General features: G+C 35.7%; 1 protein-coding gene across 4 annotated transcripts in view; it reads left to right on the forward strand.

The window, feature by feature from the left end:
- The window catches only part of LOC117422277 (neuronal PAS domain-containing protein 3), a 237,578-nt gene that overhangs the window by 47,121 nt on the left and 172,069 nt on the right, over positions 1-18,388 (forward strand). For 2 of the 4 annotated variants that reach the window (XM_058987671.1, XM_058987673.1), the window contains exon 2: positions 180-278. The exons of the other annotated variants lie outside the window; for them this stretch is intronic. In XM_058987671.1, the coding sequence (XP_058843654.1) occupies positions 180-278 (99 nt within the window). The remainder of the gene's footprint in view (positions 1-179; positions 279-18,388) is intronic. 4 annotated transcript variants of the gene reach the window in all.

The following is an 18,388-nucleotide window of genomic DNA, read 5'->3' on the forward strand; positions in this document are numbered from 1 at the left end:
AAAGTGCACACATCTGTTGATAACACCAGAGAACCGAAAAAAAAAACCACATCAGATTTGGAAATCTTTTTATTTATTTATTTATTTATTTAGAATATTCATGGGTTTATTTTTTGGGGGAGGGGGGTTAGTCATCTTCTGTCCGAAAGCCTTTAAGAGATTTTCACGTTTTTCCACAGCGACCCCTACTGGGAGAGGCCAGCTAATGCCAGCTCCTGTTCAGCTTCTAGGCCCAAGACACTCCACCTTGGAGGGCAACAACATACCTCATCACCATGGTAATTCCCTCCCTCCTCCCCCCTTCCCTCCAGATAGGACCGGGATATAAAAAATGGCGCTCCATTATAACATTATCATTTAACATTGTAAAAAAAGATCACCAGTGCAGACTGTATTGTTTTAGTAATACAAACATTGTACAGTATTCCAGCACACATTCAACTTTAGGAGCTACATGACTCGCATAAACATCCTTGCTTACTGTGCCCCCGGCAATAACGCTATCTAAATTCAGTTGATGGAGCTATAAAATGATGTGCTCTTATGTTGTTTCCCTTATTGGAACACTATTTTCCACAGGATTTATCTGTTGAAATGCACTAGTTCTCATTGCAAAGGCAGGGCTGTATCGCTCTGTATCTTAAGTGTAAATCAAGAGTCCATCACATCACATAGCATCCGCATGCAGAACCAGCCAGAAGTTGCATTCATGCACTGTACTAGCTGTTTGTATGAAGACTTGGCTGGGAGTTGGGTTAACAGACTGTATTGTTCTGTTTTTTAGATATATGTTAAAAAGGTTGATTATGAAAACTGAAAATTATTAAAATTAAAAAGTAGCCTTCTGTTTTTACATGAGTTTATTGGTTACCATTAACATATAACAGCAGTGTGGAGTAGTGGTTAGGGCCTTGGACTCTTGACCGGAGGGTTGTGGGTTCAATCCCAGATGGGGGACAACACTGCTGCTGTACCCTTGAGCAAGGTACTTTACCTAGATTGCTCCAGTAAAAACCTAACTGTATAAATGGGTAATTGTATGTAAAAATAATGTGTAAAAAAAAAAAAAAAAAAAAAAAAAGTATTTGTATGTAAAAATAATGTGATATATTGTAACAATTGTAAGTTGCCCTGGATAAAGGTGTCTGCTAAGAAATAAATAATAATAACTGAACAAAGTTCAAACAAATTATTTGATACAAAACTTTGCCATTTAAAGCTTTGGTACCTGTTAAAAGTTACCAAACTAGTGAGATAAAAGCAGTTGTGCAAAGTGCAGTTTTCCCGTATTCCACAGGGAGTATAACACTGAGACAGCTCTACTCAAGCCCACAGAATGCCTTTTAATTTAGTTTCTTTCTTTATTTTTTTCTTTTTACATACACAGTAAATGATATGTACAGTATGTTAGCTTCATATGGTATTGATAGATTTGTAGAGTGGTGAATGCTTTGTTATCCTCATGTGGGGTGTAGCAACTTGGGTAACTGTCTGTCTGTATATGTATGGGTTTCTGTTTCCTGTTTTTTGAACCGCTCGTCTAAATGTGTTCAAACTAGTTTTTCCACACACTGTCAATTTTTATGTTAAGCTGAGCTATGAGATGTTATTCCACATACCGGACACCTACTGTACTGTATGTGTAGTTTACGTCATCAGCTGTGGATATGTTAGTAACAAACGTTAGTTGTAAGTTGTCTGGTCATTGAAGTTCCGAGAGCTTTCCACAAGCACTGCATGGTTACTACTGAAACCTAACGCAAGGGTACAGTGCCATTCAATTAATTTGCTATCTCTGTCTGCTTTCTTCTAAGGTATAGTGTAGCATAGAGGCAACTGAAAATCACAAACATAATAGTACTTACTGCTTTGCCAGATGTGGTTGCTGTAATCTGGGAGTCGGACCTTGGAGCAAAGACTATTGTATTTTTATTAAAGCGTTATCAAGAATGTGTCTGATTATTACCTTTCATTATATATATATATATATATATATATATATATATATATATATATATATATATATATATATATATATATATACACACAAACCTCACCTTGATCTATGTAATGCGATATGACTGTTCTTCTAACTTCCGTATTGTCAGTTCATCTGATTTTTTTCATTTTACTACTACAGAGATCACACACGTGTGTGTACAATCATCTTTTAAAAAGGTGTTTGGTACGTTATTGAATCCTTTCGCTCCCACATGTATCCCAACCATTTGTATTAAACATCACTTCCTTCAGTGCTAGAGAACTGCCGTTTGGCCAGGTATACTACATCACTAACTGATCTACAAGTTGACACGTTTGCCTTGGTCCCAGGTCTTCTCAGGGAAACCTTCAATTCTAACAAGATAAATTTCATGGCTCTGTTGCATTGCAGGAGGATTTCTATAAAGCACACTGCTGCTACTTAAAGGTACATCAAATTACTTGGAAATTAAATGTAGCTCCACTTATCCTTTAAATAACTAATACATTCTAAAGAAAAACAAAGCAGAAATAGGATATTCAATGGAACTTGTTTGACCAGTTATTTAAAAGAAAATAAAGAAGCAAAGAATTAGCCCTGAAGATCGAGTTTAATATAACGTGTGGCAGGTGGCCTATATTTGCCTGAAGAATCTCTCTAGGGTAAGACAGCTCAGCAAACACATAAATCCTTTTTTCTGTGTTATCTAGTAGCACATTTTGTTGCCATGGGGATTTTATTTATGCAGCCGTTACACTTCAGATTAGGCCTAAACTTTACAGCTGTTACCTGGACTATGCTCTAAATACCATTCAAGCCAATTTGAATACAATTTAGAATAAGTTTGTTTCTAAAACGTCTTATGCAATCTGTGTTACAGCAGTCTTGAAGCATATCCGTGAGACAGGGTGGGGAAGCTCCATTGCTGTACCTGCTCTTAGGATGGAGAGCAAATGATGACAATCTGTACCTAAATAAAAGAAAAATGGTTTGAGTTCTTATTCTACTCAGTTCTTAGATGCGACACGCCTTTCCAAACATCAGAAATAACAAGGCACGTGCTACATGCATCAAATATTGGAGATGTTAAAATCTTTATAGTTTCCTTTCAATGGAAAATGCATGATTTTTGTTTTTATTCAAGTAGCTTTGATTAAAGTATTAGTCTTGGAACTCGAACAGTGTACTTGTTTTTCATGACTAAATAAAGTAATTTGTTAAAAAAGAATCTCCATTAATATTGTAGATTATTCATTTCAGAAAAAAAGTAGCCTGAATAATTAACTGATTTTTAATGACCTAAACAACAGTGGAACCTAATAAGGCTGCCCTAAAGCTTGAAATCTTTCTGTAATGCCAATTGCTTCCTACTGCACTTGAATTATGTTACTACTATTTAAGGGCCCATAGATTGCCCACACTTTCATTCATTAAGCATTATAAAACAAGTTGCAAATAATAATGTTTGCATAAAGCAAAAATCCTTTCGTACTTTTTGGTTAACCTGCTAATTGGATTTAAATAATAATCCCTCCAGGTTTGGCTCAGAAGTGTTCAATTTAACATTGCTAATCTCTAATATTTAAATGTACAAATATATCAGAATAGATAAAAGCATTCACAGAATTAAGCTAAAAAAAACAAATCCAAATTACATTTTTACTTGAAATGAAGTTTATCATGGAGTAGAATATACATTATATCTACAGGGATTCCAAATCAGGACAGAATGTGTAGATGTTGAGATAAAGACTTACACTTTTTAAACCTCATTCTGTTCACATTTTAGGGGCTGCTTCAGGACATACTTTGTTTTGGCTTTAGAAACATACAAGTTCTAGCAGTTGGTCAGTTTTAAAATAGTTTAAATGAATTATGGATAAATATATTATGTGCATTTAGTTAACATCATCAATCTAAAATAGTTTTATGTTGGCTATTACACTTCGTATGAAAACTTGACTGCTGACAGTTTAAACTGCTTGTCTCATTTGGTTAGAGGGTGTGGTATGAAAGACCCAAACTTTGAGCATAATTTAAAGATTAAGCACTTTTTGGAATGTATAGAATGCTATAGAGAGCTTGTTGGGATTCCTAAGAGGTTAAGGTGCTCAGTGCTGGAATAGACACAGGCTATATTTACATGTTTTCTTAGCAGGTAGATATAACCTTGCTTGAGAAATACCTATTTTATATGTTTCATGGGGTTGGAATCACCCATGTATTAAATAGTAAAGCTACAGTATGTGGATGAAATGAAAAAAATAAACAAAATAAAAGGCTAGAATTTGTGTTAGATACATGTACAGTGGCTCGGTAAAGATAGCACGTTGTCTAAGATTAAAATGCTGCAGTATAAATAAACTTGTGCTAATGGGATTTAATGTAGATTGAATTTGGAGGAAATGTAAGTGAATTAAAGGCACTGCATTAACTACGATTTTATATTAACTATGATTTGATTGATTGGTACAACTCTATTAGGCTGGCTGTGTTAATGTTTTCTTTTTTTACATTTGACTATTTGAGGGCATTTTGAGCATGCAGAGTGGATTTAGGCTTCGAATTCGTACAGAACATTTGGTGGGGATTCTCTAGTCTGCATTACTTTGTTGCAACTTTGTTCACTGATCTTTCATCCTGAGCTACTTTCCTTAGATTGTAGAAACTATAGCACTTCAGTTTTGATGCATGCACCTGGCTTTGAATTATTTACCAGTTTGTTCTTTGCTACCTGTACCTTCAACCAGGGAGAGGATTTAATAATTTATTGTATAGATTTACTATAGAACAATCACCTTGTTTATAAGAGAGAGCTACCTTAAGGACTACTTGGAGAATACACAGTCTTCACTAGAAAGAAATTCCCTCTAAAATGTAGTCTGCCTGCTTGCACTCATTCCTTTTTAAAGATGTAATCTATGGAGGACGGCTCCACTAAGAAGCTTCACGCATAGCAATATCCTGCTTGTCCACAGGTTTATTGTTGATGTGAGGCATGTGGAGATGGTGTCGTGCAATAAGGCAATGGCTACTGTAGGATTCAGAGGTGAGAACACCTGTCTCCCAGGCCTCACCTATTGAAGGACAGTACTCCCACTGAGGTGCCAGTAATACATAACAGAGGACCACAAAGCCACTTGTTCACTGGCAACAGCTTTGAGTCAGTTTAGATCCATTTTTTCTATTATACAGAGAAATTTACTGGACAGTGAGAGTAGTCTTCCTTGAGGTACTTCATATAGCACATAATACATTTTAATAGATTGAAGTTCCTATTTTACCAAATGTTTCACGCTAGGATGTTTTACTACTCCTGAATATAAAAATACTTAAAATCAGTGATTGATCAATTGGTTACTAAAAAAAAGATACCTCATATAAAATTATATATTTCCATATTCCCAACGTATTTTGCAGTTTAGGAACATTTATTACCTAATGGCAAACCATTGGAGATCCACCATTTTATCAAGTTTGTCAACACCATCGGATTCCACTGAGATGATGACTCATGTTACTTTGAGCTTAGTTAAATTCTACAGGCAAGTGCCCTTACAATCCTCAGTTCGCCCAACCTGTCAACAGTTTCCAGTGCTTGGGCAGTGCATGTGAACACTCACATCCAAATGGTTTCATTGCAGATGAAGATTGTTTGTATTGGGTTGATACAGTATGTGAGATCAAATGTAACAGACAATATTACAGTAAATATTTCTATTGATTTTCAGAGTGCCGTTATCATACTATACAATTAATGATCATATGAAGAACTTTACAAAAATGTTGAGCACAGACAGCTTCTGAAAAATGAACATCAAAGACAAATTAAGTTCATTCGGGTCTATGTAATATTTAATTTGGGAGCCTCAAGCAACATTCTTTCTTTTGAATTTTGTATTGCAGCAGTCTTTAGATATGGAATGCAGTAATTATACAGCTGTTGCAGCAGCACAGGATTGACAAGAGTATTTGGCACTGAGCATGTGATCACTTCAGGAGTGTAGTTTGGTAGTATTTCAGGTGCAATTAATTGGTTCACATCATGCCTATAAGGCTTTTTTTTTTTTTTTTTTTTTTTTTTTAAACATAACGAGATGAGATTGACAAGACCTGGAATCAAGCATTAGACTTAAAGCTACAGAGCTGGAATATGTGTTTGAGGAGCATAACATGCCATGTCAGGAGGACAGCCTGCAGTTATCCACCAAAATGATACCATGACAGTTATAATGAATTAGTTTACATATTTTAAGAATGTTTTTACCTTACAAACCCGTGTACAGGTGACAGCAAGAAACACCTGTTGCTGCAGTCCTTAGTGCAGGGCTTCCCAACCCTGGTCCTGGGGACCCCATGTGTCTTCTGGTGTCCATTCCAGCTGAGCTCTCAGCTACTTAACTATACTCTTAATTGCACTAATCATTTGCTTAATTATAACTTTTTACTTGTTTTCAGCTCATTTTATAAGTAACTTGAACTGTTTAGGAGCCGAGAACCATTAAAAAGGTCTAATTAAGCAAATGATTTGTGCAATTATGGGTATAGTTAAGTAACTGAGAGCTCAGTTGGAATGAAAACCAGAAGACACAGGGGGTCCCCAGGACCAGGGTTGGGGAGCCCTGCAGCAGGGGATCGAGTATATTTTGTTTATAGAGTGGCAAGAAGGCTTCAGGTGGGAGACTGTATATATGACTGTAGCTGAAAGTACCTTTTAGGTAATGTGAACAGGTTATACAGCCAATCAAGGCCTGGTTTCTGAAGAAGGTTAAACAATAGAGGAAGATAGTAAGCAGCTACCCAAGAATCATAGGTTAGTATACAATTGAACATGACACCGCTGCTTTAATGGACCTGCCACTGATATGTGCTTTTCTGGACAACCTCAAAAAGATGTGCATGTGTAGTAACTGAATGGCACATTGAATGGACAGAAGAGCAAATAACTGCCAGTATCACCATTTACTAGGTGGTTTGGGGAGTATAGTACATACTTCAGTGTACACAGATACAGAGTAGCATATGAAAAGTGCATGTCGTGATTGAAGTCAGCTGTTATCTAAATTCCAGACAGATGGTCTATTATCGTTGATTCTTTTTTAAATATTTATTTTGTAAACAGTGTTATGGTTCGTGGCTCTCCACACAACTACAGAATCAATAATACTGTAGTAGTATATTGGGACAAAACAAGCAAACAAAAAAAAAATGTTAGAACACCAGTACATTTATAGGACTGCAGTATAGTTACTGGCATGCTTATTTTGGCTCTGTAATGCAGAAATACAGCTCCAAAATGAATGAAATTCAGATAAAATCAAGAAAGTGTCAAAAGCACAACATGATTCAAGGAAGGTCATACAACAGAGACATCTTGAAATGCAGAGATTGGATCTGTTTTATGTGAGTGGGCCATTAAAAATCCTTTATTGTGTCATTGCCCCCATACTTTTGTGACTCATTGCACCAACTGTATATGCAATTTATCTAATTTATTTTTCCAAATGCAAGTCTAGGAACTAGTCTTTTTACCAGCAGAATATATGTAATAGGATTGTCAAATGTAGGTCTGATATTCCTGTTTTGCAGAAAAAAAAAAGCTATCTCCTGATAAGGTTCGTTCCCTTTTTTACACATCATACCATACACATTCAGCCATATGCCAGCACGTAAAACTTTAAAATCCAATCAAGGTTGGATAAATATATGCATACATATTTCTAATAAATTGGCATAGGATTAAAAAAAAAAGTGGGGTGGGTGGATTAAGAAACTCAGCTGGATAGAGAGAGCTTTAATGCGGATGAATGACATTCTGTTTGTGCCAGGTGGTAACTAATGTTTACTGTGTTTCTTAGTGTGGCAAAAAAAATAATATTTAAATTGCAATACCGGCATTACAAGTAGGTATAGATGTGTATTAATGAAATGTTATAGGATAATCTATAATGTGTGGTAATAGTGTTTTTACAAAATACTGTATCTGTTAAAATGCTCTAAATGGCAATAGCTGAATAGCCCCAGTATCAATCTTAAAGAATTAGCCTCCTGACAGTTTCTGACAGATAGCCACCTTGCAGGGCTGGCTCATTGCATAATGACTAAACATGTGTGGTGATCCTGCATTACATGTAAATGTGCTGGTCTGATAATGGACTCTTGAGTTCAGACTCTAATACAAGAACAGCAGATGCCATTATCGTGGGTCACCTGGATTTTTATACGAGGTTTGCTTTTGAAAGAGTAGATTTAGTTTCAAGAAAACATATTCAGAAGCCATTCAATGTATACACTACTACAGTGTGCTATAAATAATATACATTACTTTACATAGCTCGTCAAATTCCTTATTGGAACTATTTGATGTAATGCACATGGCTCACGTTATGTGTGGTATGTTCTTCCTTTTTGTTGCACAAATAGATTTTAAAGTCATTTTAAAACCTTTTTATATTTAAAATGGTATTATTATTATTATTATTATTATTATTATTATTATTATTATTATTATTATTATTATTATTATTATTGTTGTTGTTGTTATAGTAGTTGTATTACATGTTTCATTTTTTGTCTAAGTTTGAAGATATACCTAGAGCTCTGTAAAAGGCCTATACACCATGCATATACATTTTTACAATGGAAAACATAAATAAAGGCATTGTTGTTGAGAACGAATTTAAGTCAGATTTTGATCTCTTTAAAATGAATTAGCAGGAGTGATGAAGACAGTGTTAGCTGAAAACACAGTATTACTTTGAATTTAAGACTGAGACAGGAAAATACAGTTTCAACTTTTTTGCTGAATAAACACAAGTTAAAATTTATTGACCCACAGCTTTACTAATAATAAAAATATACACTTAAAAGCACCTTGAGAGTCCACAATCTTAAGTTTAGTAAAGCTGAAACAAAATGACATTTATAGCAAACAAAATTAAATAACTTTTCTAATAAAAGGGTATTTTAAATGCATTGCCATTAAAATCATATTATTCTATGCAAACGTACTGCACAAACCTTGAGGATATCAAAAACAGATTACAATTTTTTGGTTTGAATTACTGTTGTCATATAGGCCATTAAATGTATTTGTATTTCATCATAATTTAATGTTACAGTGTTTGTGAACATTTTTATTTTGTGCTCTATACTGGTGCAGCTTGGCAACTTCATCACAATACCAACGTTCATCACAACTATTTACATTGCATCCCAGTGCAATGCATCAGATATTATCAGTGTTTGACAGATTATAATGAATGGAGTTGTAAGACTCAGTTTTTAGATACTTGGAAGGTAGAAAAATAAGACAATACCTGCAAGGCTAGATACAGATTGTCTACACAAGAGAAGTGATGATGATTTTTGTTCTGTATTTTTCTGTTTTAAAAGCATAATTATTATGGTGTAATTAAAGTATCAGATGCTCAGCTAAAATATGTTCAATTGAAGGTAAACAACAGCACATTGAAGGGGAAATAATTATAGCAATAATGTTTTTGTACATACCATACCATATCTATTGCACTGGCATGCCGGAACACTTTACATAAGTATTTTCTGCAAAAAAAAAATTAAGATGATGTCTGAATTTTAGGAATATCAAATCCAGATTAGTCTTTCTCATTTTACCTCTCTGATTCAGACAAGCAGAATGAGGTCTTGATCCACTAGTCTTCAATTTACGGTCACTTCACTCCTGGGTTATTGCCAAACCTAGGGCACAGAAATAAAAGGCCATCAAATTACAGCAGGCCATTTTTCAATTTCAGTTCAGTCTGTCTTCATCTTATTTATGTTGTTAGTTAGTTAGTTAGTTAGTTGATTTTTTTTTGTTTCATTAAATATAGAATTCGCATGAGAGCTAATGTGAGTTCTTAATCATATTTGCATCCACAGGGCTTTAAAAATCCAACAGGCCACCTGTCTTACACATTACACATTTCACAGGACAGATGGGAAGGTGAAATAACTTGTCCTTGGATAAACACATTCTCAAACTGCAGGGGCAGTCTTGGCCAAGGCTAGCCAATCTATCACACAGACCTTTATTGTTCTGCACAATACTGGGTGAATGCACTTCCTTATGTGGTGGAAAACTGTCTTCTGTGCCTCAGTATTTGTAAAGGTGCATCAAACATGTTCAGGGTAATACAGAGTCGAAGTACCAAGTGGCACTGTTGGCTGTCAAATGTGGACTGATCCCAAAATTACTATGGTTAAGGCAGTAGTATTTGCTAGTGTTTACTAATGCACAAGTCCATTGTGTTTTTATGTATTTATTTTACTATATACATTTATTAATTTTTACTTACAGGTAGTGGACAAAAAATGGAAACACCAATGTAAAGTCACTTAATAGGGCGTTGGGCCACTATGGTATCCCGCTCTGTGGAGTTCTCAGTGGACCGTTTTTGATGAAACTGGGATTTAATAGCTAAGAAAATCAAATGTGGATTGTTTTATGTAAATCAATACTTACAGTGCTATCACATCTTGGCTAAGACTACATAAATTACAATAAAATCCCCCACATAGAACATCTGTGATATCAGAAGTGGACTTTATTTATAAATATCACAGATTATCATTATTACTGCCTACATGTAAGCCCAGACTGGTAGTTATGTTATAACCTTTCTCTTACTTTAAAGGCTGCACATTTTTCACAATGATCATCTTCTCAATAAGAACGACACTTAAAGCCTGTAAAAATCAGGCCAATTCCAAAGCACTGCATTGTTCATTAATTATTTAAGCTTATTTTGTGCTTCACAAACAAGCTATCTTGCGTAGTGTGAAGCTTTCGCACAGCCAATTACCTCAAGGTGTTTAGTTCATTTATTATTTAAGGCATAAATCTTGTACAGGTTGTCCATCGACGACCCTGTGAGGAGTCTGCTGTAGATGTCTTTGATCATTGCAGCCTGACTCATGCAGACAGACCTTCCTGCTGAGCAGGGTAAGCCAAGTGAGTTGATAAAGGTTGAGAGATGCACTTGAGTAGCTGGCATTTCTCTGTTTATTGCTGAGGTTAAAAGAAGCTGGAGATCATTAGGCTGTAAAAGAAGCAAATAATACTGTGCATGGTCATGCCCCCCCCCCTCCATTCTCCCTAAAAATGTGCTGCATTCAGACAAGATATAATAACACTCCCCGACCCAGGTTCCTATTGTTTTTTTTCATACAGAGTAAATCCACATTGATTTTCTTAGCTATTAAAGTGAAAAATGTCAAGTTGTGCTCAACAGTTTCTTATTATGTCTACACAGTCTACATGGCTATAACTACAGTATACCGTAAACAGATAGCCCTTATAAGAGTGAAATGTGGTATACCATGCTAAACATGCAGTAAAGAAATAGTGAAGGATTGCTTCAGCACAACACGCATGTTAAGTCACAATTAAGAATTGTAAATCATGGTAAATAACAAATGGTTTAAAATGGCTTGGGTGCACAGAGTAGTAGTGCTGCTGTGACCAGCCCTCTGGTTGAATTTCTTCAGTCTCATCCCCAAGCTTTTGCTTTGGCACTATGGCACTGCAGTACATACAGTGGATATAGAGCATGGTGATTTAACTTGAAATATATATTTATACCTCTAATTTTGTATTTACAGTCATAGTAGGTAATGTGTTTTTGCTAATTCTTGCAGTAGTAATGGATGTTGTTAGCAATACAAGATTAGTGTTATTTTTCAAATACTGTATATAGTGCCCCTCCTTATTTCACTATCTGACATGAAATATTGAAAACAGTGAACTAGTGAAGAACCTTAGGGGAAAATATAGGATTTTTATAATTTACTGTCAACATGGCCTAACAGTGAATTAAATTCGTTATTGAATGGTGGAACGTCGAGCGAGCACTGCATTTAGCCCTTTAGCACCTACTGTACAATGATAATGTTTCATGTACTTTATTTCTGTTTTGAGATATGTGAAAAATAAAAAGCAAAAGGACATCAAAATAGCAGTGTTCCAAGACACCCTGCTGGGTAGACGGTAAATGTGTTACATCCAAGGCTTGCCTCAAGCTGAGTTTGTTACTTTCTGGCCCAGTGGAATCTGTGCTACCTGCTTTAGTGCACTGTGGTGTAAAATCCAGATCTCATTTCTAAGGAAGGAAGAAATAATGTATAGTATCATATGAGAAACAACATAGATGGGCAATTCTTTCACACCTGGGCAGACTGAGTTTAGCTAGTACTGTTTGGTGAACAACACTAAACATCTCTGTTTTTAGTTTTGTTTTTAGTATTGCCTTCTGTGTTGTGGAAAGTGATATTTTCTAGCAAAATTAGTTTAAAACATGAGACTGTGTAACGGTTTTCTATTTTTTTTATTTTATTTGAACTGGCCTTGGTGTAAGTGGTACTGAGCTGTCTGAATGATTTGGATAGAGACTCACTCAAGTAATTGTGTAGTTCCCAGGTGATGGGCTTATGTGCCATTAACAGTGTCTATCCCACACTGAATGTGGCATGTATTTAACTGGGGACTGCTACTAATTTCAGAGCTAATATTGAGCCGTTCCACATCAGTGCTTTTAGCAGGTGGCTTGATCTAACAGTGAAAAGAAAAAGTAAAAGAAAATTAGCATTGTACTATAGAATTTCTCTGATTGAATTGACTGATTATACTGTCAGTGGAGCGCCTCTCAAACTGTCACAGGGTGAGAGGCTGAGAGCAACAGCAGCACCTCATTTTGCTTTTATGAAAGCCTTTATCTGTTAGTGCTACCTGGCCAACTGTTTCAGGTTGGTTGAAGGATTTAATCTGAAATCTTTAGTGAGGAACTTAAATGTCCTTGCTTGGCACTACAGAGAGCAAAGTTCTTTGATTTAGAAGAATACTGAGTATTAAAGCCTCCATTCTAACTGTTAAAAAGCATGTGTGTGAAACAGAGAGAAGGGGTCAGGACCACAAACCGGTCAGAATATCACAATGTATCACTTGAGTCAGGGATTGCATTTTTGAATATAATAAATTGACCAATTTTTTGCAAGTAAAGGGGGGGGGGGGGGGGGCGACATCTGGACATTTTAGAATAATTGATTTAATGTACTGTATACTATTGTGTAATATTGTTTCATCTCTATGTGTTATGCTTGATTGCATATAATGTAAATTATGAATAAAAAGCATTAACAATCTACAGCTGTTGTACTCAACTCTGGCCCTCGAGATCTAATCCAGTCCAGGTTTTCACTCTAAGCAGGTTCTAATGTAGTTAATTGACGCTGCTAAGAGGCAACTCATTTAGGACCTGGTTTATTTATTTAGCAGACGCCTTTATCCAAGGCAACTTACAGAGACTAGGGTGTGTGAACTATGCATCAGCTGCAGAGTCACTTACAACTACATCTCACCTGAAAGACGGAGCAGAAGGAGGTTAAGTGACTTGCTCAGGGTCACACAATGAGTCAGTGGCTAAGGTGGGTTTTGAACCGGGGACCTCTGGGTTACAAGCCTGTTTCTTTACCCACTGGACCACACAGCCTCCTAGCCTCCTGGTTGGAGTAAAGGCCAGATATCAGAGTTGAGTACCACTGATCTACAGCATGCATAGTCTCTTCAGCCACTGTTAGTCACCCCCATCACTAAAAATGAAGTTATCAGGAAAGATTTGGCCACATGCGTGCTTTAATATGTAGAAGCTACAGTATGCCAGTAGATCATTTTATATATGTTTTTCTTTTAATGAGGTGTTCACCTGGATTGTAGGTGGTTAATGTTTTTAAGATCAGATGGTTTGATGGCTTGTGCTGGGTAATGCTGTAATTAGAGTGGAATTTTGTCCTGTATGTTTTGAATTAGAAATATATACACTACTGAGGTGTTTGGGTTGTTTCCTCTGCCTTGTATCAAACAGCAGGAATCTGCAGTCTTTTCTTATTTCTTCTGAGTCTTCAGGGATTGTTTTCCATTGCTTACAGAGCAACCAGTTGTAGCTTAGAGTAGCTTCAGGGCTAATGCATACTGAGACGCTGTTCAATTTATCCTGCAATAGTAAAAAATGAAAGCACTTGAAATGTAAATATTAAACATTCTTTTGCAAATTTGAAATGTGTCTAGGAAGTACTTGATTGTGTGTTGCGGTAAATGGAATTGGCCAGAGAATTATATTTTAGCACAGACAGGAATGCAACTGCAATCGTTAGCAATTGCATGTGCAGAGCAATGAACTAGGTTATTATGACTAATGCTCGCTACTTTTAATATCAGATATGTATGGACAGTAGATGGCATTTCATGTTGATGCATTAATATTCTATTTAGCTAAACTGCATAAATAGTAGTTCCTAAATACTGGAACACTGCTCTACTAAAAGATAGTGGCATTCTAAAACATTTACAGACAGCCTTGGCTACTGTTGCATTGATTTTGCAATACAAAGTGTCAATAAAAATGTCTAAAATCGTTTTCAGATTGTCGATTGTTATTTATTTATTTTTTAATCCAATGGTATGGTTGTCTTTTATTTTAGTAAGAAAACCATGGAATTCAACCCCAAAAATAGATTAACACTTAGGCAGGCAGACATGGGTCAACCACTCCAATCCCCTGTTTAGGTCACCTTTAGCAGCACTAGAGAAAAATAATTGTCTGGTTTTAACTGAAGAAATCAATGGCTGACAACAGCCTTGGATCACTTGGAAGCACATTCGGGGACCAATAAGATATATATTTTTAAATTATTAAACAAAAAAACAATGGGGCACATAAATGATTCTACCTGCCACTAAGATGTGTCTTGCTAGTTGTAAAATATTCATGTGCTTTTTTTGTTATTTTTTTTCCTTTGAGAGAAAATCTCAGAGCATTGATGTTTTGATTTTCAGGCTTTATGCCTTCATTGTAATGATTGGTTTACCTGTATTGTGGCGAATCAGTTTATTCACAGTTACCGGTAACTGGATTTGCTGCAGAGTGATGATCCTTTGAGCTGAGTTGCTGCCGTCACTCTGCAACAGGCCCCTTAATTACATACCGAAAGGAGATTATGGAACAGTGCCACTGCAACATTAGCATCATTCAGCTGCAGCGCAGTGACTTAATTTCACCATGATGTCTTTCCAGTCCTCTAAATGAGGCCTTTGACACTAAATACCGAGCAGGGCCACAAAAAAACGGTTTCATTAAACTATTTCAGTGCATTGACTGCAGCAACTCCAGAGCCGTTCGAAAAGCATCATTTTAATACTACTGTGTCATGTGAACCCAAATCCACTCAGACTTTTCAGAGGGAAGGAGCTTTTCCTGACTACAGTTTCAGCACTTGATTTCGTAATTACTGCTTGTCAGTGTGCATTAGAAATTAGTGTTGGTGTAAAAAGCTATGTGACTAGCCTGAGTCATTTCATGACGTTCATACTGTAGCTCCAAAAGTCATTGTTTGGCACCATTTACTGTAGATAAGGAGCTGTGTAAAGCAGACAGTATAATACAATTTGTTGTGCCCCAGCAGGTAAGCCTTTTTGTTCCTGTATATAGACGCATAAGGGCCCTGTTTGCATTTCAAATGTTTGTTCTTTCTTAAAAGTAACTAAGATAGATGTAGATATATATGTATGTGTGTGCCTTTTAAAAGTTCCCCAGAAGGACGAATCTCACTTATTGATTTCTGTCTATTCTACGGTATATGATATCAGTGGGGGTCTTGGAAATAGCCACTGTAGATGGGTCTTGCTGTACTATTTTAGTTTCTTTGCACGGTTTTCTGTAAAAGTGAGGACCAGAGGAATTCTGTCGTCTGCATGTTGTTTACTGTTTATATAAATGTCCTGAAATGTTTTTTTTTTTTAATCATTTGAACCTTTTTTCATATATATATATATATAGAGAGAGAGAGAGAGAGAGAGAGTACAGCATGAGATTCATATATTAGTCAGTGTTAATTAATATTGAACCCCTTAATACATTGAATTAATACATCTTGACTCTCTTATTTATCCCTATATTATGTAGAGCCAATTTAACATTGTTTTTATCTGTTTGTATCAAGGTGTGTGTTTAAAAGAAAGCAACATATTTTCCCAGGGAAATAATGTAAACTGTGAAGTGAACAGCTCCGGTTCAAGAGCTTCCTAGTGTTGTTTCAAGTCCTCACAATAATAATCATTCTAATATCATGCATGAGCCACCCTGAAACAATCGGTGTTAATTAAAGATACGTGAGTTTGTGGCAACCTGGTTCGGTTCCTGACTTTAATCATGACCTGCAGAATCATGATACCTAAATGTTAAGCCGTTTTTTAATGATTTGATAATCCTGTACTTTTATTCACTAAGAGATGAACGACATCCAGGGTTTTGATATTAGCTTTAATAAACCACAGATGGAGCATATTAAGAAAATGAAAAGTTCAGCTTGGTGGTAATTTGCATTGGGTCAGCATCAGAAAACCCTTTTTTTTGTTTTTGTTAGTTAGTTGTTGAAAAAAACAAAATGTGTATTTTGTGTTGGATTGTTCCTTAGTGGTAGTAAATTATTAACACAGTATTAATACATTAAGTTAATGGGTTAGCTTAATTAAAACAAATTTGATATCATTTTAAAATCATGTTGTCATAATCAGATTAAATTAAGTAATTTCGAACAGTTTTTCAGAAACCGCCATCAAAACAAATGCGTAATTCCTTATTGTGTGGGAACATTTGAGCAGAAATCGTCGATTTCTTCTTAGTTGTTTTTTTTTTCATGAAAGCTCATCTGGCAGTCATGACTTCTGTCTTGCTGTGAGTTTGCAGATCTCACACGTGGCTTTTGCTGCCTTTATCTCAGTGTTTTTAGCACTGATATCAGTTCTACTTCTTTCCACACGCTGCTTGACCTTGTGTGCTGACAAGCATCTGCTCTGTATGATGCACTGCTCCATCAGTGGGGGAGAGGTTTTCCTTGGGTGGTCGAACCAAAACCTACAATGAGCCATTCCTCTTGTGTTGCCGGAGGATGTGCTTTTTAATGAATACCTTTGGGTAAAACTACAGGTTCATCAGCCCCTTATTAAGTATTGTCACCAGATATTTTGACGAAACTGAATTGACTTCCTGCTGAAAAAAACAAACAGTAAATAGAGAGCTCAATAACATGGCCCTTTGTGGGATATCGCCTAAAAAACATCCTTCAGGCATATGTCCTTTCTACAGTAAAGTGTCATCTCATTTCAAGAACTAAAAGAATAATAAAACCTTATCAACTTATTTCAGACGGCTGAGCTAGAACAGAAGAACTAACCATATCATCCAAGTTGTTGTTAATTCAGATTTTTTTTTTACAGTATTGGAGTAAAAGAAAACTACATTTTGAAGGGATCATTTGTACAATCTTCTTTTGTCTTAATATTCTCTATCAGATTGGTTTGATGTGCTTTATTCTATGACAAATCACAAACAAACCCATTCATGACATCAACTGTACCGTATTGAGTCTTTACTGTGCTTTAATCTCAACATCATTACAGTTGACATCACGTGCTATCTGAGACACCACCTCCTTTGCCATCTTGGAAAACTTACAATGTGTTCCTTACTTGTATTGACTAGTGTAGTTTTATCTGCTGGTACAAATATATGCAGTGTGGAGTAGTGGTTAGGGCTCTGGACTCTTGACCGGAGGGTCGTGGGTTCAATCCCTGGTAGGGGACACTGCTGCTGTACCCTTGAGCAAGGTACTTTACCTAGATTGCTCCAGTAAAAACCCAACTGTATAAATGGGTAATTGTATGTAAAAAATAATGTGATATCTTGTAACAATTGTAAGTCGCCCTGGATAAGGGCGTCTGCTAAGAAATAAATAATAATAATAATAATAATATACTCAAACTACTGCTTGCTTGTTTACTTAATCCGTTTTCTCCAAATGATGATAATTCAGAACGGAATGTAGTCAAAATAAAGTAGCAGAGGTAATTTCAAAACTGTAAGCCTTCAAAGTGAATGTGCCAGCTTGAATTAAATGATGATGGTTAATTTGCATTAATTTGGTATCAGAACAGATTTGCATGAATTTAAAAAAGGTAGGTTGTGTAACAAATAAGATAATATATGGAATTACTTGAAAAATGTGATTCTGAAAATGAACAAAACGATATAGGAATATTAACATGTACCAGTTTAGTTTTGAATAAAGTATTCCTAGATTGCAATTTGAAAGTTGCCAGTGGATTTATTTTTTGTTAAATTTGTAGAGGATTGTTCGTTATAAAAAAGCGGCCTTCTTCAAAATGAAAACAAATTGTTTTAATTAATTAATTATTACCGTTACGTGTGGTGATTTGTTTATTTTACTTTGAAAGGCAATTAAAGCTGTAACAGTAAATCATTTTTGTCTTTTTTTTTTAAAGAATACATAGCAAAATGTACAAAGCATGTCAATACATTCTATTCACGGATTTTT

This window comes from Acipenser ruthenus, chromosome 15, assembly GCF_902713425.1.
Source record: "Acipenser ruthenus chromosome 15, fAciRut3.2 maternal haplotype, whole genome shotgun sequence".
Taxonomy (NCBI): domain Eukaryota; kingdom Metazoa; phylum Chordata; class Actinopteri; order Acipenseriformes; family Acipenseridae; genus Acipenser; species Acipenser ruthenus.